The sequence below is a fragment of the Phaseolus vulgaris genome, chromosome 9, assembly GCF_051622355.1.
Source record: "Phaseolus vulgaris cultivar YP4 chromosome 9, ASM5162235v1, whole genome shotgun sequence".
Classification (NCBI taxonomy): domain Eukaryota; kingdom Viridiplantae; phylum Streptophyta; class Magnoliopsida; order Fabales; family Fabaceae; genus Phaseolus; species Phaseolus vulgaris.
In genome coordinates, this window is record NC_143506.1 from 30,031,657 (window position 1) to 30,054,323 (window position 22,667).

A 22,667-nucleotide genomic window follows, 5' to 3' on the forward strand; every position below is an offset into this window, starting at 1 on the left:
TATAAATTTATCCACTATTAATAGTAATTAATAATAAGGATTTGATTTTGTATCTTCCTATATTTTTTTTTCAATTTTTATATTTATTAATCAACTTTTTTGTTTTTATTATATAAATAAATTATCTATAAAAATTAAAAGTATTTTTTATCGTATAATTATAATAATAATTTTTAAATAAAAATTAGAATAGATTATCTCTATTGTTTTACATATTTTATTATATATATATATTATTTTTATGGAAATATATAATTCTTTTTATTATATAAATATAATATTAAAAAATTAATAAAAATAATTTTATAATTATTTTTTTGTGTATGGCTTTTTAATAATATATTTAATCAATTTTTTATAATAGTTAATGTTTGGATTATATTTTTAATTTTATTATTGTAAAGTGTAGGGTGGATGTTAGTCTACTCTCACTCTTTCAGAATTTTTCTCTTTAGATTTTGAATGTTTAAACTTTTACAAAACTGAATAGAGAAATAGACCAAAAAGGGAAGGAGAAGACTTCGAGGGGCGCAAAAGTACTACTACTACAACCTCAAACACACTTGGAATCAGAAGAGGCTTGTTAATTTGGTACTACACACTGAAAACTAAGGTACACAGAATTAAGGCACAATCACCGCTACTGAGTCAATGACCATGCCAAGGGTTTCTGCCAATCCTTCTCCCTCGTGCTTAGTCTCTATGGCTTCCACCGTCAGAGCTTACGCGCTCCCTATTATTCTCTTTGCTGGAGCCATGTTCTACCAGCTCTTCATTATCCCCAATGCCTTTCCTCCTTCCCATTACGACGGTAATTCCTTCTTTATCTATCTATTTATTTATTGAGAAGTTGATTTTTTTACTTTTCTTCTTTTGGTTATTGCAGTTCTACAAATTGAGAGCTATAGTTCGATTGACAAAGTGCAGGAGGCTTACGAGAAGCTTGAATCTAAATTGTAATTCATTAATGTCTCTTTAGATTAGTTTATGGAATGGTTTTATTGTATTTTTGCACTTGACAGTGGTACTTGATGCTCTAAATTTTACACAGACCTCTGGTTTTTGTTTTTTGCTAAAGGAATTTCAAGAAACTAAAACAAGAGTGGTTATTTTTTCAATATAAAGTAACCTAAACGCACAATTGAACATTTGTTATGTGCATGGATTGAAGTTGTGTTGTGATTACGGAGTATGTCTTTCCCATTCACAATTTAAAACTCTGATTTACGTGTAAGAACTGTGGATGATGGAAAATGCATAAAGGGGATTCTTATTCACTGCCTGTATGATTTCAAACATTTAGTCTTAAAAAGTGTGCATGGTGCAAGATGAAGGGATTTATTATAGTTAAATGTTTGGTTTCTCTTTGTGCTGTTGGAGGATGAGGAGTAGTGGCAAGGTTAGTACTCGGTGCTCACTCTACTTAGCTTGGGTACTTTAGCTTGGTTATTTTATTTTTTCCATTTTCTATTAAGTTTATTTTTAGTTAGAGCACCTTAGATGGGTGGGATTAGATCTATTTTAAGTATTCAGAATATATATATATATATATATATATATGTATATATATATGTATATATATATATGTATGTATATATATGTATGTATATATATGTAAGTATGTGTGTGTAAGTATGTATGTTTTTTTAAATTGGAGTTTTATACTAAAAAGTTTAATAGCTATAATAGGGTAGTTAAAATTCTTTTACCAAAATTTCAAATAAAGAACAATGATTTTGTTTTCCATGTGGTTTGTTAAATAGGTTTTCTGGTAATAGTTTGTTGAGTGTGCTAAAACTTTTGTGGAGCATTCTGTGTGACATGTTACCTGGCATGCTATTACTAATCTTATGACATTAGTTAAATTGTCTCTCAGGAATTCTGCTGAGGAAGCTTTTGATATTCACAAGTTTTTAAAGGTTAGTTGAGAGGTCATTTATCAGCTATCTTGTCTATCAGTCATATCACTGTATGATGCACAAAATCCTCCTAAGGTGGTAGTGACTTTGGTATTATGGGGTGCTTAACAAGTAATTTGGGAGGTTTTGTTGAGTATTGAGGGCTTGGTTCTCCCTCCTAGCTTTTGAGGGTGGATTCTCCAAGTACTCTGGTACTTATCATATGGCTTTAAACCTTGATATGCTGAGTATCATTGTACTTGGTTTACACTTTGGCCAAACATAGTTTTAACTTTTAAGTTTATTGTGTTAGTTTCATGATTCATTTTGTTTTCTTAGGACTAGTTTGAATGAATCCCATCATCATGGTTTTAAGGCTACAAATATGCTTAATCAGAGATCAACATCTACTGCATTGACATTGGACTACACTTGCCTTTAAATGTTTTTGCAAACACTGTCTTGGAATGATGTGAAGAAAGGAAAACTTTGTTTATATATGGCAGTTTAAAATGTATGGTTGAAGTATGGTCTTTTTATTGAAGTTAGCCTAGTTTGAATTGGTGCGTAGGAAAAACTAGGGCTTTTCAGTAAAATGAAACTATTGTGACTGAATTCTATCTGTATACAAATTGTATTGTCCTTGTTGATATTGGTTTGTGGAGGGAGTTCCTTTGTGGATGGAGTTCCCCTGCAGGCAAATGATACTCAGGCCAATGAAGTGTCGAAGTTTGATATCTTAATTGAACTTTTAGTTCAAGTTTAAACACCATTGAGTTCTTCCCCTTTCATGCAGGTTGAACCGTACCATGCAATGTAACTCCTCTGAATAGATATGCTGAAATCCTGAAACAATTTTCTTTTAAAAAAATGTTGAAATAATATACATATTAAGAAATGGACTTTAAGTGTAATTTAATTTCATAAAACTGGCTTATAAGGTGAGGTTTGCACCCACTTATATACTATGAAATGTCTTAATCTCTAGTCGATGTGAGATCTCCAACACACTTCCATCACGTCGAGGCTACCAACTTGTGCGTGAGAGATAACGACTCTATAATGGATGACATGACAAGCCTAACAAACAATCGGTAGGATAGACACGAAATGACTCCGATACCATATTAAGAAGTGGACTTTAACCCTAACTTAACCTCATAAAACCAGCTTATAAGGTGAGGTTTGTACCCACTTATATACTATGAAATGTCTTAATCTATAGTCGACATGGGATCTCTAACTATACACATAGAATAAAATAACTTTGAATGAAATGGCTCTAGAAAGAAACTCACACTTCATGATACAATTTACAAGGATAAGTTACTGGGTGCTATTTCCATGACCTTGTTTTCTATGAACATTGTTGGAAAGCATTCTTAATCGTAGGGAGCACTAGCCTGCCATAGTCATGGCCTCTTAGGGGCCTGCCTTAATTATGGTCTCAAAGGTTGTGGTTTAGTTCCATATTGACAAGAAATATGATTTATATAGAGCTATAATTAAGGCAACCAATTTTTAAGACAGTATAAGAGCTTCTCTTGGATCTATTATTTGGTCACCTGAATTTGCCAAATTCCAAGCTGGTAGTCTTGAGCATGAGGGGGAGTGTTGCTCCAAATTGTAAAGAAAGCTTGTAAGGAGCAATGGAAAGTAGAGCAAAACTAAGAATTCTGAAAGGTAAATCTGAAAAGTGTCTTGAGAAAATGAAAACTAGATGCTAAATGACTGTACAAACTCCTATATATAATGTACAATACTACTAAAGTCATACAAGGACCATGGAGAAAGCCCAAATAGTTTTGAGTTATTGGTAAGCCCAATATGTAGTGGGTCGAAGGATGATAGGGGAAAGAGGGTTCTAACACTCTTATTGGTAGGCTCCCCACAGTCACAAGGGCTAAGAATATTTGAGTGCTGGTAACAAATGCACTTCAAATAAGTATCTCTGATTAGAATGAACAATGATTTGAGTTAGGTCCTAAGTCCTAATTCAGAGAAAACTAAATTTATTTAATTTGTAATACATGAATTGCATGTGTTTATTTGTGTGCAGTGTAACTATTATGAAATTAATATGCATAAACTGTTTTGGATATTATAACTCACAAACATGTTATAAAGAGGTAGGTTTGCATTCATAAAATGGGCCTGTAGTACTCTTATTTAAAAATTGCTATTTCTTTTTCCTGCCATATGCCTTGGTACTTTAATTTACGACACTAGTATTGTGGATTTACTATGGTTTTGTTTATGTGATTTGCATTGAGACCATTATTTACAGATTCGATATGCTTATGAGTTGCTGACAGATCCTTTATGGAAAAGAGACTATGACACATTTGGTATTGATGAACAACTTGTGAGTACTCCCTTTTTCATCTTTTTAAACTTTTGTCTGTTTGTAATATCTCTCTTGTAAAATTGTTCGTATTATCCCTGAGTACTATCATCTTCAAATGCCTTAATTAAATGATATAATTTTACAATGGTAGCATATTGTTGAGAGTGGTAGCAAGCGTTATGCAGGGAAACATATTTCAGAATTGGACTTCCCTTTACTACAGGCCCGATCTGGTTGGTTAAAACATTCATTACACGTGATAAGAATTTTATTTGAAGTTTTTCTATGGATGTGTGACATGGAAATTCTTTTATTGATGGATGCAAATTTTTTTTAACTCTTAGGATTTGTGGATCACTCTTCTAAAGTCATTACATCCAGTGACTTCCAGTATATATTTCCAGATGTTAAGCCATGGCTAATTCAGGTACATATGCTGATATATTGTAACAAATGTGATCACAGTGTAACTTTCACGCTAAATTATTGTTTTTTTAATTCGTATTTTTATTTTACGTAACTAAATTATCTATACTTTGCCACTATTGATCTCCATAACTATTGAATGAAATTAAAACTATTTTCATTAAAATTATATTTAGTTGAATGCAATCCAATTTCTCAAACTGTATTGACTATTAAATATTGTACTTCTCTTTTTATTTGTCCTGATGCCTTGAATATTGGTTTTTGCACTTGCATCGGAGTATTTCACCAAATGATCCTAAAGTTTAGGATCAAGTCATTTATTCCTATTTACAGTAACCTGTCAAGATAATAAGGAAAGAATAATATCTGATTATAATTATTTGAAAGTGAGTTTAGGCCTAACTTATCTTACAAAACCATGTTTTTAGTAAGAACGATTCATGAGTTAAACAAAAGTAATATAAATCATGTCTCCTTAGAAAGAGTATTCTTTGCAGCCTTGACAGTCATTTTCTCTGTTTCAATCTCAGACACAATGACATCAATTTTAGCTTCAGTGAGTATAGCCACAACCTAGCAAGAACACTGCTTGCATAACACACTAAACAAAAAGTCATGTCTCCTTAAGAGGGGCTTTTCTAGCAGCCCTTGCTGCTTCTTTCTCCACTTCAATCTTAGCTACTATGGCATCAATTTCAGCTTCCTCCAGTTGATGCAGGTCATGCCCTTTCATCATCACAACAACTTCTATGTTCTTCCCTCCACTCTCTACAACTTCAAGCGATGCAGGAATAGCTAATTTCACAATCTCCTTCCCAAAGTTCTATGTGTCTGAGGGGTCTGTTTGGTATAGTGAGGGCGTGCTAGTGTAGGCATCAACCCAAACAATGAGGGTGGAAAGTATAATGAGGAAGCACTAGAGTAGGGATCAAACCCAACAATGAGGGTGGAAAGCCCAAAGGGGTGCACACCAACAATGTAGCAAGTGATTTGTGCAATGGTAATGGGATCGTCGACCTTACAAGTAATGGTAATGAGTGATGTACAAGTAAATACAAATCTTATCTTACAAGACAATTTTATACGGATGAGTTAATCTTAAACCACCTTAACAGAATAATAAACATTCCCTCTCAAGTTGAAATATAAATGTCAAATAGTAGTGAGGATGGTACATATGTTGGCTATTAAAGGATCCTATAAGATTTGGTTTTCCTGTCTCTATGTTTTTCCTTAGAGATTAGAAAAGTAGTCTTGATGATGCCAAGGGGGATCTTCACTTCTCTGTAATGAAGTGACAATTAACATTTATACATTTAGTCATCTTGTGTAAGATATGATTTGGAGTGTTAGATATTATTGATATTGTTAGATATTTCTATTTATGTAATGGGTGTAACCCATATTTTTTGTATGTTTTTCTCTATATAAACATAACCCTATGTGTTCAATATACACAAGGAAATTTATCCTATTTTTTCTTTTCCTTTATTATTAATATGGTATCAGAGCAAACTAAGACAAAAGGGGATGAAGCACGTTGTGAGACACTTCTAGGAAAAGAACTATGAATGTGTTTCCCTAACTGACACGACTCACATTAAACTTGATAAATTAGACAAACTTGGAACAAGATGCTGCATTTTGGCAAGACCAAGATGACCCAACTGAGCATGAATGAGAGATGGAGAATCCATAATCTTACCAACATCTGTAGAAATCTGTAGGTGATAAAGACCATGAGACTCACATTTGGTGCCAATTATCTGTCCCGAACTTAGGTTCTATAAATAAACAGATTTTCTGGTAAAGGAAATAATACAATCAAGGGAACGAGTGAGACAATTAATCGATAATAAGTTAAATGGAGACTCAGGGACATAAAGAACATTATCAATAGATAAAGAGGGAAATAGATTAATAGTACCAACACCATGCGATGAAACCCTAGATCCATTGGCCATGGTAACCGAAGGTAAACAACCCATAGTAGACAGGGAAGAGAAAAAAGATTTATTAACAGTAATGTGATCTGTGGCACCTAAGTCTAAAACACAAGGGCCAAGGGAAGTAGAGTGAGTAAGGGCAACAAGAGATGTCCCTGTGAGTGCAACAAAAGGAGTAGAACTAGAGATCTAACAATCCTCATACCATTTGAGAAATTCATTGAAAATACCATGTTGTCCTGATGTGTCAAATGAAAGAGGACCCACAATAGACGTTTGTGAGGGAGTAGTTTGGACAAGAGGCATAGTGGCAGTGGAAGAAGCCAGAGATGACAAGGGCAGATCCAGTCGCCGACCAATTGGCGACAACGGTGACGACTGCAGCGGCTGGAAAACACCGGTGAACAGTGGGTTCACCAGAAAAAAAATGAACCCTAAACCTATGCTCTAGATACCATATTAATAATATCTAATAATATTTAACAAGGGGGATCTTCATTTCACTATGATGAAGTGACAAAACCTTTATATATTTAGTCATCTTGTGTAAGATATGATTTTGGAGAAAAGCTGATTGAAGCAAGTTCTATGATACCTATCTTTGAAAATTTCAACTACCGAAGCAAATGCTTTTACCACAAGAGTTCACAAGTCATACTAGCCATATGAATTAGGAATGTAGGTGAACTTTCAATATAATGCATTTTATTTTTTGATAATATTGGAACATTATTTTGCCAAAATGAATGTAGCGGTATTTGTGAGACTATAACTATATGTTGGTAAATTATTTGCTTTTAATCATGTTATTTGAGGACTTGGAAAATGAGTCATATTTAATCACATTTTTGTAAATTGGAAAGATATTCACCAGCTTTCTTCACTTTTTAGTAACATGATGTGTTCTTGAAAGATATATTTGATTGATCTTTCCTGTAAAGATTGTATATCACCATTCTTTCCCGCATCCAATAATCTTTATCTATTTGATTCTTTTAAAAAATTAACTTGAATCAGTTGCTGGATGTATTTGTATCAGTTGTTTTCATCAGGGAGCGAAAATTGTGCTCAATTTTCCAAGTCCTGGAATAAAATTGGTATGTTATTTAAACTTGACTCTTGGCATAATTTTTTTTTCTTTATGCATGTGATATATTGCTGTAGAAATGTTATCCTTTTCTACTTAATAGCATTTAATTTTCCTGAGTCAGTCACTTAGTCTTTAGGTTTTGAATGATATTGCTAGAAAAGGGAGAGAAATTTCCTTATCACAGTAAATTTAAGTTATATGAGAAATAAGCAAGCTTGTTTCTTAACAAGGAGAGAAAAATTTGCAGTTTCAGGTGTATCTTTCCCCTTATCTCTGTTTCTGTCTCTTTCTTTTGGAAGTTTCTATCTACAAAATAAAAGTCTGGATGTTAGTCTTTTTGTTTTTTTGGTTGTGTTTCCTTCCATAAACAGTGATATTTTTATGGCACTATTCTTTATATCTTACATGATTTTATCTGTTTGATGTCCAAGCACTTTGTTATTTTAGTCACCAGTTCTAGGACAAGTTTATTCTCATGAATTCCTCTGCTTTTAGCTTCTTTATTGGATGTTGTTGCAAACACTGGTGTGGTGGAACTTGGTGAGAAGGAGCTTGCCATATATCTTGCTGATAAATCATCAACTGGAAAACCATTTTTTAGAAATGGTATGTGCTGAATACAGTCAAATTTTTGTTTCTGCCCTTCTGTTTTTGTAGGATCCCTATAAAAAATGAATGTTCCCATGTTTAAGTAGTTGTTTTGTTTGACCCTTCTGTTACATATTTATAAAACATTCCAATATAAGGAGCATTCTATACAAAACATGCAATTATAATTTGTAAATTCATTGTAAAGGTTGTTCCATTTTATCCAAATCAGACTTGTTGAATGCGTGCTGTTTCTGAGTATTTTCTTTTTTTGTGTGTACTTAATACATACTTGGGTTTGAGACTCGTGAGTATTTTTTTACAACAATCACGTTGCATCTATGCATGGATACCTGTGATAAAACAGATTTATTATTGGTGGTTTCCTTCTATGTTGATTAAATATAAATACAATATGATGATGGCCTTATAGTCAACTTAAAATAATAGTTTAATTTTTAGACAGCAAGCTGTGACTGGCCTAGATTTTTATGTAATGGGAGAAAAACACAATTACGTAATGATATTCCACAAAGTACCACACATTTCTGTATTTTGATGCTCAATCACAGCAAGTTTAAAGAAACTAAGCACACTAAATTCAGTTGTAATAGAGAAGAATTACTAACTCTTCAGAATTACATCTTCAATTCAATGTCAATATAATTTTCTTTCAATATGGTATTAAAGCATTCTGATCCATGGCCTAAAAAAATGTTCCACCAAATTCCCCTCTGCCACTTGCGGTGACTAAGGCAATGTCATTGCAAATTCACACAACTGCAACTAGCAGTGGTTCTGTCATCTCTATTCTGCTGCTAGCTCCAATCACATTTTCTCATAAAACTTCAGAGAATCATGTTGACAAAAATTCCTTGCTATGCACATAGTTTGCATAATTTTGTTGAGACTCCGAAAATTCTTCTTTGTTTTCTTTCTGAACAAGATCGTTATCTTAATCATGTGAATCCAAATTATCTTGTTTGGAAACAACAAGATCAAATGTTTAGTCTGGTTACAATCTTCTCTTTCTAGCCCCATTTATGCTCTCTTTTTTCTCACTCATGAACTGCGACAACATGGTTATAAGAAGAGAACTATTTCAGATATAACATTTTCTCCATCTATAAATGTTGGCGAAACACCTATGCATTCTCAGTTTTCCTTCAATGATAACTTGGTTCGACTTGATAGCCATCTTCCCAACACATTGAGCAAGAGTTTGAAATTTAGCTTCTACACTAAGATGGGATACTCTCTTGTTTTTTGCTTCTCTAGGTCACCTGATTCTCTAAGAAACAACATATAGACTTTCTTTAAGAAACATTCAGTATCTAGAGGTGTATGTCAGTAAAAGAACCTTCATAGTTTGCATTAGTATATATCTTCAGGGCCAAAGTGTCTGCTTTCCTGAAGAGTAGCTCCTTTCCTGATCTTGGCTTCAAATACTAAAGAATTTTGTCAATTGGATCATGCAGAAAGTGACTCCTCACCTCCAAGTTAGACAACACTTGATTCAGAGTCAAAGTGGGTTGTCTTCAACATTTTTTGCCAAAGAATTTGTCTTTCTTCACATTTGGTTAGTTTGATCCCATTTTGTGGTGGTTCGTCATTTGGATCTTTAAAAGCTTTCATACTAGACATTAAATAAAAACACAAAACAAAGAAATAATAAAGATTTAACCTTTGTCACTTTGATTCGTAACAAAGAGAACCTATTTGGTAAAAGAACCAAACAAACCAGATGTACTCAAATCAGTGCCAAATGAGATGTCACTACCCTTTAAGAGGTCTTGATGACCCTGTTTGTGACACCGGCAAGTGGGCTTTTCCAGAAAAAACATGTGGACTGCACGTGTAGATATTGGTGGTGGTGAGTGATGGTGTATGACAACTATACTAACGATGCAACTATCGGCGTTGTGATTGCCAGAGTGGGGTACACCTTTTTGGCCCACCAACAATCTCAATGACAATGACAAAGCGATGGTGGCTTTTGGTAACGTGGTAGTGGAAATAGTGCTCCTAAGACCAGGAGCTCTAATTAGTAATATGATTTTTTTGAGTTGGACATTGCCAATACACCATAAGTCAACATGTATAATATGTCATTTAGTGTTGTTACTAGAGATGCATTATTAGAAAAGGGGTTAAGTTTTTTAAATTGCCATTAATTCTAATGTCTAATGGACTTACAAATGCCTGTTTGTGTCTTCAATGGTAGATGGCTGTTTTAAGTTTTCATGATAAAGATCACAAGTGCCTTGTCTTGACGTATTGAAAACATTTATCCAGGTGTTCCATCTCTTATTGTCATTCCTGCAGGATGTAGATCTCCTAAATGTATGACGAGGTGAGTTTTATTATGAAACTAAGGGTTCACTTGAGATTAGACTATTAGAATTTTGATTTCTTAAACTTTGCTAACCTATGTTAATTCACACTTAAGTTGGATTGGTAGGTCAATACTCATTATTATATCATGTGTCTAGTCTACTTGCATTAGTCATTTCTACTACATGGAATTACTATAAATTGTTTTCTTGTGTCAGGTTTAATGGCGAGCTTAGTGTTGATAAGGTTACAAATTGGTTCGCAACAACTATAGTGGATTTACCTCAAATTAACTACTACTCAAGGGAATCTTTGGTAATTTGTCTAAACTTGTTAAAAATATGATTTGATTATGCTAGAAATATGATTTGATTACATTAAATAGAGATATATGATATGATTTGATAGGAAAATATCTTATCAAATATTTCCCATGGTTAGGTATTGTTTTTTCTTCCTTATTATTATATCTCTTCTTCATTATGAATGAGAGTGCTCATATGTACATATTACACAATTACAAACAATCCTCTTTGTATGGTATCAAATATTTAGGTTTTTTCCCTTCTTTTTTTTCCTTTGCACATTGCTTCAACATTGTCTAGTCCACCGCTACCTTCTTCGGCTTGACCCATCAACGACGTGGCACATGACTAGAACTACCATCCTTGGTGACTAGTTCTATCCTCGAGGTTGTTGCCCCACCACATATTTTGGTGTGTTGCTTTTCTTTTGAAGTGCACCTTCTTTTGGTGACTATTTTTTTGGCTATTTGATTCAACATGGTTTTCCATGATTGTTCGTGGTTGTTTTGATGTGTTTAATGTTCCCTTTATTCTTGTGAAAATCTCACCAGAACAACCAGCTACACCACTTGGGCTGCTGCTATCCATTTGTGGTTACACAAGGTCACTTGACCACAAAAGTCCACCAATCAAGACCATTGGAAGCATATTGATGCGGCTTTGTGCCTTGTTCTCTAGTTTTCCCTTGCTCCCAACCTCTAAGCACAGTTCTAGGTTTTTCATACTTGAGTTGATGTGTGGACAAAGGCCAAGAAACTATATTCTAATGATTTTCATTGATTCTACATTGTCCTCACTAGCCTAATGAACATTAAATTGGAAAACACGGACATACAAACATTCCTCGATAAACTTGATTTCTTCATTGCAAAATGTTCTGTTCTTATGTGCTTGCAATGATGCAGAGACATTTCACAACCAAGGACAGTTCTTCAAGGTTGTTGCTTTTTGTTATACTACCACTCTGCTGTTCCAAATCAGATTTTAATGGGATCCTCTACTCCTACCTACTCTATATTCCAAGAGTAGTTGTTGTGTCTCTTCACTCCACATATGTTTGGATTCTCTTTCACATCTAGAGGGGATTCTTCTGCCCTTGCCTTGTTTCAAAATCATCCCAACATGGAGGATGTGGTGGTTGTGAATGAGATGTGGTCTTCATTACAACTAATTTAAGAATTGGGGACTTATTGAAGCTTAGTGTCAAACCAAAGACAGGGAGCAGTCCCCGTTAGTCAATGTGGCCCAAGTCACCACTCCACCCAAAGGAGCATTCTTTCATACTAGATATTGATCCAATCTAAAATTAATCTTTTCTGAACTCCCCCCAAAACTACAATATAAGACCTATTTATAGGAATTACAACAACCTTTAACAAACTCTCAACTAACCCTTTTCTTTTTCAATAATACACCTAAAAAAGCTTTTCCGCTTATCAACATCTGACATCATTCCTAACATATTTGCTTCCCTGCCATATACTCTTCCTTTCCATTTATTGGAAAAAGATCCCAACTGATCTTGCCATTTGCATTGGCTGATCTAGAAATTTTCTTTAGTGGGTTTGATAAAACGATGTATAATATTTTCAGAAGAGAAAAGCATTACAAGCTTTTACAAAATACACAATGTGATGCAAAAAAGTCCAAAATGTTGTATTTTTTTATTATAATATTAGAAAGGTGAAGTGGTAAAATTAGTACTAATTTATCCTCTTTTTTTTTTTTTTTATCTCATTTACCTTTTTAAATTCATTTAAAAAAATGTCATAGGGGGAATATTTCTTTTTGGGGGAAAATTCAAAGTTATTAAATATATTTATATTAGAAAAATCTTGTGGGGGTAATTAGCCCCATAAATTAACATTCAATCTAGAAAAAAGAGTCTCTTGTTTGGTTTCTCCCTTTGACTCTTTTCATCCACTTTGACAGCCCAAATTCGGGCAAATGTACATCTTTCTTTTCTATTTCGTTTTTCAAAAGCTTCTCTGTAATACGTTCTTCAAAGCTTCTCTTTAATAAGCTTTTTTCCAGCTCAATGAAAACTTCGTGTACATCTTTTAATTTCCTTTTACATTTCTTCATCAACCTTGTAAATAGATATATTGTTGATTTGTTTCCGTGGCTGAACCTAATTGGTTATCTGATGTATGAATCCTATCGAAATATCATAGTATGGCTGAGGCTTTTGTGGGGATATAGTTCTCTGTCTCCCTTAATCCTATAAATAGACATTAAAGTGTTTCTACTTTCATCTGGCCTTTCTTAAACTTCATTACCAAATTATCCAGCATTAAAGAATCACATCTGTCCATGTCATAAAAACTTAGCATTGTTTTATGTTAGAAGTTGACTGCCTAACACAACCTCCATTTTATCTAGGCTCAGGATCTGCTATGTAAATATTTGACACAATACACAGAAAGGGTGGAGTTTATGAAGTAATAACTAATTAACCAAAAACAAAGGGAATAAGTGATAGCCAAATACATGATAATATTCTTTTTAATTTAGTCTTTAGCTTATAGAAATAGTTATATTCTCGATATTGACCAATTCTGTTGTTGTTCTTAGAAAGGGTGTTTTTAACATATTGAATATAATTTTTGTTTGGTATAAGGACAACTGAACAAAGGATTTACAATTCATGGCATATCTAATGAATTTGACAACTAACTTTTATTGGGTTATCTTACTTTCGTTGTTATTGTCCAACTAACTTGATTTTCTTTTGGAATATAAATTATCTATTGAGAGTTTCAATGTTTACTAAGAGTAATTGGAATGCCACTTCCAAAATTTCAGGTGCCAAATTTTCTTGGTAAAACTAGCCATCATAAGGTACAATTACATTGCTCTTCTATTATCTACATATTTTGCTCTCTTATGCTTTTTTTTTTCTATGATTTTCTTAGCACAAATATCATTTATATATTTTCCACCTACTAGTCAACTCCTTTACTTTCATCTTACATTTTTATAGACTAAAGTTTTAATGTTTATCTAAGTAGCTAATTCTTTGAGGAAAATTATATTTTAGGAATCCTTACTGAAAATATTTCCAATTACGGAAGATGAGCAGTTAATAAATTAAAAAAAATTGTTCATTAATTCGAAATATATGCTAAACACTTCATAACACAATTTTCACATTTTTGTGTGGATATTTTGCTGGTGCAACTGATTGAGGTTAATGAGAAGTCAACTTTATTCAATGTAATGCTTACAAATGGCTGTAAATTATCTGTAAACTGCTGCTCAGTTTCCTTGCTTAGTAATTGCAATTTGTACAGTTTTCATTAACTTAAAAATATGGCATGAAAAGTAGTGGTCAGTCAATATTTTTGTTCAGTGGTGTATTATTCTTTTTGAGCATGTCGTTGAAAACACATTAACCACTTTTCTTCTGTATCTTAATTTTTCTGCCCTTATTCTAGCCAATGAACAACAACTACTGTTACACACTATTACATGTTGTCTTGTGGCAGCAATAATGCATTTAATATGTTTAGAAATTGGTCTTCTACCATAATATCCGTAAGCAATAATTTTGTAGTCATGAATTGTGACATTTAGTGTGTGTGCTTGGTTGACCTGAAATTATGCTGGTAGAAAATGGTGGTATGAAAGGTTTGAAATAAATATTACGTATGTTTTTGTTTTGATTAATCTTGGAGAAGATAAATCCTTTTGGTTTCAACTGCCCTGTTTATACTCTTGTTATACAACTTTTTTCCTCCTTTGCAATTAGCTTGTAGATGATCAAAACATAATTTTCCTCCTCTGGGCCAAGTTTCAAGGTTAAGGAAAATTTGAAAGTGAATTCTTATCCACTCCATCGTTCATCCCATTATGAGATACACTTTAAACCTTGATAAGAGCATAAGATATGCAAATACCATTGGGGAGAGAGGGGACAATGTGGAGCTCTGAGGGAAAGGAAGGATCAAGAAAAAGAATGTAAGAAGACATCAAAATAAATGAAATCAGGGGGGGTTGGGGTTTGTCATGCAAAAATTCTTCTAAAAAGAAGATGAATAGCTCATACTTGGGGGAGATTTGCACATTGGGTCCCTTGATCTTCTGGTGACCAAGTTCTACTTCATTCTGTTTTTTCCTGGTGCCCAATGTGGATTTGGGTGCGGGATACAATTTCCTTTCTGAAGTATGAATATTGTTGCAGAATTTGAGTTAAGAGATATACAACACCTCAAGAGGATGGACAATAGTAAAATTGTTTGTTGGTCTTGATGGTATCCCTATGGAAGTTTTGAAATTTGTAGGAGAATAAGGTATCTTTTGACTCACTAAGCATTTAACGAGATCTCGAGATCTAAGAAAATGCTAGGTGAGTGGAGGAGGAATCCTTTAGTTCTTATATATAAGAACAAAGGAGACACTTCAAATTATTTACACTACAAAAGTTCAATCTATTTTGGAGAAATAGTTGTCATCTTTACGAGAGAGACTTGCTAGAAAAAGAACGATTATTTCCTGGAAATAATAAATTCCCTAACACCCACTTAATCTTGTTTACATGCCCTGATTGAGTATATCTATACTTGAATTTATCTGTTCTAAGGTTTACTTTTTGTGGGTCATTGCTTATAGGTAAAAGTCCTCTTTTTCTCAACATTTGGTGAGCGTGCTGCTCCATTTATACGACAAGCAGCTAAAGACTATTGGGCTTTTGCTTCCTTTGCATTCATTCTCTGGCGGGAAGAGGAATCTTCCTATTGGTTGGGAGCGTAAGTTACAATTTTCAGAAAATCTGAATCAGGAAAGCAGTATTCTGCATTACGTTTTCTGTACAGAAGACAATGGTCCTATGAATATTGTTATATTCACCAGCCTATTGGTTCATTGCTTGATCTGGCATTGAAGTGTTGAATTTATTTTGGTTTATCTGTTTTTAAATTTCAGATTTGGAGTGCATTCAGCACCAGCTATTGTATTTCTTAAAGACCCAGGTGTCAAACCTGTGGTTCACCATGGTCTGTTTCATCTTTTGTCATGTTACCTCATTACCATACGAATATACGTTTGCTCTTTCATTGAACTGGCTATCTATGCATTGTGTATTGCAGGTTCTGTCAACAATTCAATTTTTTTGCAGTTGATGGAAAATAATAAACAGCAAGGTAGATGCAAATTCATTGTTCACATTCTCATGTTTGATACCTATAATATTTCCTAATTGAAAAATTATTCACCTATAATTTTTAAAGGTGGGTTGAGAAAATATGGTGGAGTCTTTGCTTATGGGATTAGTGCACTAACTTTAATTGACAGTTGAAAGATGTAATCCTAAAATAGATGGAATTAACTTCTACCTAAATTGGAACAAAGCAAACGTTTTCAGAGAACAAATATGATACTTGACTCCTGTATGACAATACATTCTAAAATGTCCAATATTATGTAGGCAACTAATTTTTGTCCTTAAGACATGTGCCTTTGGGCATTTTCTTGTCAACTTCTTGTGACTAGGAACTACCTAGTGATCAATAGTTTTATCTTCATATAACAAAAAATGCTCCTTGAATTTTTATATAGATTAGTTTATCCTTGTGATGCATGTGTTATTCTATTCCAGGCATTATTATTATTAAGAATAAATAAAGAAAATAGATATAGGATTAATATCCTTGTGTAAAATACACACATAAGATTGTTTATTTATAGATGGAAATAATGACAAAATAACATAAGAGAATAACAAAACCTATGAGCTAAACTCGTTACATTTAACACCCTCCCTGAAGTTGGTGCATACAAATCGTAGGTACCTAGCTTGTTACAAATATAATCAATTCTAGGTACCTGTAGAGATTTAGTGAAAATATCTGCTAATTGATCATTTGAATTAACAAACTTAGTCTTGATGTCTCCATATACAATTTTTTCTCAAATGAAATGACAATCAATCTCAATATGTTTGGTCATTTCATGATAGATGAGATTTGAGCTAATATGAAGATCAACCTGATTATCACGGGGTCATTTGAGTGACCTTTCCAAATTGCAATTCTTTAAGTAACTGTTTAAGCCATAAGCTCACAAGCAGTTGAGACCATAACTCTATATTCTGCCTCAACACTAGATCTTGTCCCAACATTTTGTTTCTTTTTCTTTCAAAAAATCAAATTATCACCCATAGAAACACAATATCCGGAAGTGGATCTTCTATCAAATGGAGATCCTGCCCAATCAATATCTGATTAACATACAACTCTAGTATGATTATTATTACTATAAAGAAAGCCTTTTCCAGGAGAACCTTCCATGTCTTTCAATATAGGAATGACTGAATTCCAATGATCAACCCATGAAGAATTAAGGAATTGACTCACCACACTAACTGCAAATGAAATATCAGGATGAGTAATAGTAAGATAGTTCAATTTTTCAACTAATCTTCTGTACTTCTCAGGATTTGAGAGAGGCTACCCTTGATTAGGTAGGAGTTTGACATTAGGATCTATAGGTGTGTCAACACATTTGAATTCATTAATCCAGTTTCCTCCAAAATATCCAATGCATACTTCCTTCGAGAGATAACAATACTATTGTTGGATTGTGCTACCTCAATCCCCAAGAAATATCTGAGTTTGTCAAGAGCGTGGGTTTGAAAGTGGTGACAAATATGTTGTTTTATTTGAGAGATGCCATGATGATCACTATCTGTAAGAACAATCTCATCAACATATATTACTAGATAGATACATCCATCCTTTTTGTGACGGTAAAAAATTGAATGATCTCCCGTACTATGAGTCATACCAAATTGTTGAACAACACTATTGAACTTTCCAAACTAGGTCCTATGAGATTGCTAGAGGCCATATTGCGAAGATGACATATCAATCCAGAAGACTCCCCTGAGCAACAAAAGTCCATATAAATTTCTTCCTGCAAATCCCTATAAGAAAATCATTTTTAACATCCAAATGATGAAGATGCCATCGTTGAAGAGCTGCTATGATTTAGTAAGCGAACAAAAATCATCTTAGTCACTGGAGAAAATGTATCACCATAGTTTAAACCAAAAATTTGTGTACAACCTTTAACTACAAGATGAACTTTGAGACAATCAATAGTACAATCAAAACCAACTTTTATAGCAAAAACTCACTTGTAACCAATAAGAGATTTCCCAAAAGGTAAAGGAACAAGTTCTAGAGTTCCACTGCTTTGAAGAACACTTATTTCATCAAGCATTGCCTGACAACGACCAGGATGAGTTAAGGCATCGCCTACCAACTTTGGAATTAACACAAAGGAAATAGACGAAAGGCAGGTATGAAAAGGTTGAGATAGTCAATGATAGCTTAAAGCAGTATAATGTGGAGAAGGATTATGGGTAGAACGTATACCTTATTGGAGGGTAATGGGAAGATCAGGTTCAACTATTGGAGCCAGAAGGGGCGCAGGATTTGGCACTGGAAGAGAGTCATCCGGTGGATGATGAGAATCTAACGACAACTACAAACTTGAAGAGATGGTGGAGGAGGGGAATCTTTAGCTATATTAGACATAACAAAAGGACCAAAGACAACTGGAATATGTACTTGATCAGATTAAGACACATATGGAGAAGATGAAGACTTAAAATAGAAAGAAGACTCAATGAAAGTGACATTAGCAGAAATGAAATAGCAGTTAAGAGAGGTTGGGAAACATTTATATCCTTTTTGAGATCTAGTGAACCTTAAAAACACATTTGTAACCTAGCAGATAACTTATCAAGATCAGGACAAAAATTGTGGACAAAGCATGTAAACCCAAAAACTTTAAGTGGTAAGTGATGAAGAGGTTCTTGAGGAAATAAAATAGAATGATGAATTTTATTCTCTAAAACAACATCATCCCAAAAGTGTTGAGGAACATCACCAGGAATTAAAATAGTGTGAGTAGGTTCAACAAGATGTCTATTCTTGTGCTGAACAACCCCATTTTGTGAGGAGTATAAGCACATGAGATTTGATGAAGAATATCATGAGATTTCATAAAAGTGGTAAAAGAATGAGAAAGATACTCACGAGCATTATCTTTGCGTAAGGTTCGAATCGAGATTCCAAATTGATTTTTAATTTCGTTATAAAAATATTGAAATATAGAAAACAATTCAGAACGAGTTTTCATGAACTTTATCAATAGATAAAGAAGGAAGGAGATGAATAGTACCAACACCATGAGATGAGACCCTAGAGCCATTGGTGATGACAACAGATGGTAAATAACTGGAGGTAGACTGAGAGGAGAAAAAATATTTATTACCAGTAATGTGATTAGTGGCACTTGAGTTGAGAACCCAAGGACCACGAAAACTGGAGTGAGTGAGACCAACAAAAGATCCTCATACTATTTAAGAAATTCATTGAAAATAGCAGGCTAGCTTGGGGTATCAGATGAAGTGTCCATAGTAGAAGGTTGTACTGGAGGAATTTGGACAACCGCAATAGATCTAGGAGGACGACCATGTAAGACATAACACCTGTCATTTTTGTGGCCAGGTTTGCCACAATGGTTACACTTGTGCTAGACTTTGCCCGACTTGTAAGGGAGAGTGCGGTCATTATGTTGAGAGACTAAAGCAGAAGAGTCATCAACAAGAAAAGGTATATCAATGGTGTGTTTACTTGGCACACGCAGAAGGGTAGAATAAGTGGAAGTAAAATTGGGTACAACATGGGATCCCAAAATCTGATCACGAACATGAGAATAATCATCATGAAGGCCAAGTAAGGCTAATAACATGAAGAACTTGGACCTTTGCTTTAGTTCTCGAGAAGGAGTGGAGGCAAGAGACAATAACTCATTAAAATCATGAAGAGCATGATGTTTACCCATATATTCTGTCATTGTACCATCGAGACGTTTGGGAGCAACAACGGTTAAGAGATTTTGACACACCATAAAGTCGTTGAGTATCATTGGTGTATAATAATTTCGCCTATGCCCAAACTTATGAACACGTCTCATTAGCACGAAAAAATTGTTTTAAAGATGAGTGAATGATAAATTTAATAACAATGCATAATTGAGCATCAATCAATGTTGTCAAGATCACGAGCTAGATCGACGATCTTATGATCTTATGATCTTTTGAGAAGAAAACATGCTAGATCGTGGGTTGGATCGGAATCTGTCTAAATCGAAGCGATCCAACGATTCATGGTTGGATCAAACAATCTTTAGGCCTCCACGATCCTTGACTCGCCCAAAACAAAATTGAAAACCCAATAAAATCCAGAAACCCTAATTTGAAAACCCAGACACCCTAATTTGAAAACTAAACCTTAAGATCAGAACCTGTGGAGCTCACGCTGTGTTTCACCACTGCGCACGCTGCTTGCACCTAATCTTCTGTAGGAATATAGGATTAATGTCCCTTGTGTATATATACACATAGGGTTCTTTATTTATAGATGAAAATAATAATAATAGAATAACATAATAGAATAGTAGAAACTATGGGTCAAGTCCGTTACATTTAACAATTATTATTAACTTGTTTATATAATGGTAAATTTTTGTTCACCAATTTTGCTTTCAGAGCTTCGACAACTAAGGAGTGTGACATCAATGGAGCTAGGTTGTGATCCCCATGGCTATTCTCGTGCTGGTTATGATACAATGATATGGTATTGTGCTATCGTGGTTGGAAGGCCAAGTTTGGAGCTGAACAAAATGCGTGAAGTATGTTTTCTTAGTCTTGTTTTTGGGCATAATTTGTTTACGTTGAGAATTGTGCTAATTTTAGTTCCTGTTATTAGTAGGATATTAAGTGTACTACTAGAAACTGTTAGAAGATTCTTGAGATCATTACTTTATGATTGGAACTCTATATATAAAGGTTGAGGTAGTGTTTCAAATCATTCAATTGAATAAAAATCTTCTTTCATTTTATTTAGTAGGGGGACTAAGGAATCCTTACTATTTATTTTAACATGGTAACTCCACTAAGCAATGCTGATCTTTTAGACTTGCTTGATGAAGTCGCCTTCATGGTCAGAATATCTCTAGTGGGCTCGATTTATCATACACACATTAGAGGGTACGACTAGACTCAACCATATTGAAGGAGAGGCCATATCGTAGAATAATCCCAATTTCCAGATTTGGGAGAATGATGAATCACGAATTATTACATGGTTATGGGGATCCATGATTACAAAAATTAGCATAAATTATATGTTCTATTTCAGTGCCCATGAAATTTGAAAAGACCGTGCAAATACTTATCCCATGCGACAAGACATCTTTACATGTTACGAGTTATAACACATGTGCCAAGCAGGGCACTCTCTTTATTTCCGAATATTATGGAATGTTGAAGGGTCTATGGATTGAGTTGGACCAATATCAAATGTTGTAGCTTGATAATAATAGAGATGTTGTCACTCTGGATAAGTTCTTTGAGCTTAGATATTTCAGTTCTTATCAGGATTGAATCCTAAATATGACTCTGTTAAGACAAATTCTTGGGAAAGAAATACATCTCTTTCTGAAGTCTTCTATATCGAGGTGAGAAGAGTTGTCGAATGGTCATGATGAATGGGCCCTCCACTGAATGAGTTGCCATGTTTTTTAGAAAGGCTTCCAAATCTGGGACTTCAAATCCTACAAACATTAAACTCAACTCAAAAGGTAAAGAGGATCGTTGGTGCATTGTAAGAAATCTGGCCACACTAAGGAGACTTGCTTCAAGCTACATGGAAAGGAGAAAACTCTCAATTGTCCAAAGGAATTAAAAGGAAAGCCTTCAAGGAAGGCTTATTAGGGTAATTTCAAATTCTAAAGATCTGGGCAAGACTTCTTCATCCTCTTCATTGGAAGAAGGAAAGCGTGCACTACATGCTGAAATTGAACGTCTAAAATCTTTCATGGAGTCTATTAGTAAGCCAACTTTTGGTACTTGCTCTCTAACCATGATTGGTAAGAACTAGAATTCTTCTTTTAATGTTTCTAAAACTTTATGTAAGGATTCTTGGGTTCTAGACTCTGATGTGAGAAACCATATGACTCCTGATTCATCTCTTTTAATATCATATGTTTCCCTTTTTGGTAACCTCATTACCATTGTCAATGGGACTCACATCCCAATGTTTTTTATGTTCCAAAGCTTTCTAATAATTTTGTTCAAAAACTTACTCATGACCTAAACTGTTCTGTAACCTTCTTCCCATTGTGTTTTTCAGCATCTTGCCACGGGAAGGACCATTGAAATTGTTAAGGAACAGAGAGGATTGTATTGCTTTAACAACTTGGAAACTAAGAATAGTATTAGTAGACAAATGACTACCTCTTGTCTCCAGTTTTGCACTGCTTTTGAGTCCTCTCAAATTTAGCTTCTCTACTGTCTTCTAGGATGTCCATCCTTATTTTCCAAAGGATCTGATAAGTTATTTAAATGTGATGTATGTCAACTTTCTAAGCACAATCGTGCCACATATCCTCATAGTAATATCCTTTTGATTTGGTTCATTTTGACGTTTGAGGGCATGCATCAAATTCTAGTATATCTGGTGCTCAATTTTTGTCACTTGTTTTGATGGCAATACCCATATTACATGAATTTTCCTCATGAAAGAAAAATTTGATGTAAACCTTATTGTCGAATTCTTCCATATGATAAGAACACAATTTGGAAAGTTGATTAAACACTTGTGTTTTGCTGATGGGATGGAATACATAGCTCATGACATATCTAAATTCCTTTCCCAA

At 34.0% G+C, this 22,667-nt stretch overlaps 1 protein-coding gene across 3 annotated transcripts in view; it reads left to right on the forward strand.

Annotated features, from left to right (window-relative positions):
• Window positions 1–407: 407 nt before the first annotated feature.
• LOC137820570 (DNAJ heat shock N-terminal domain-containing protein) overlaps window positions 408–22,667 on the forward strand; it is a 28,009-nt gene continuing 5,749 nt past the window's right edge. The window contains exons 1-15 of one of the 3 annotated variants that reach the window (XR_016515481.1): window positions 408–811; window positions 887–956; window positions 1,877–1,919; window positions 4,186–4,263; window positions 4,397–4,478; window positions 4,590–4,672; window positions 7,660–7,717; window positions 8,206–8,316; window positions 10,594–10,651; window positions 10,851–10,947; window positions 13,743–13,778; window positions 15,549–15,685; window positions 15,861–15,931; window positions 16,025–16,078; window positions 20,497–20,639. Coding sequence is in view for 2 of the 3 variants with exons in the window: in XM_068624715.2 (XP_068480816.1) it covers window positions 652–811; window positions 887–956; window positions 1,877–1,919; window positions 4,186–4,263; window positions 4,397–4,478; window positions 4,590–4,672; window positions 7,660–7,717; window positions 8,206–8,316; window positions 10,594–10,651; window positions 10,851–10,947; window positions 13,743–13,778; window positions 15,549–15,685; window positions 15,861–15,931; window positions 16,025–16,078; window positions 20,497–20,639 (1,281 nt within the window). In the remaining variant the exon portion in view is untranslated. The remainder of the gene's footprint in view (window positions 812–886; window positions 957–1,876; window positions 1,920–4,185; window positions 4,264–4,396; window positions 4,479–4,589; window positions 4,673–7,659; window positions 7,718–8,205; window positions 8,317–10,593; window positions 10,652–10,850; window positions 10,948–13,742; window positions 13,779–15,548; window positions 15,686–15,860; window positions 15,932–16,024; window positions 16,079–20,496; window positions 20,640–22,667) is intronic. The other 2 variants (XM_068624715.2, XM_090295085.1) reach the window with 2 other exon arrangements.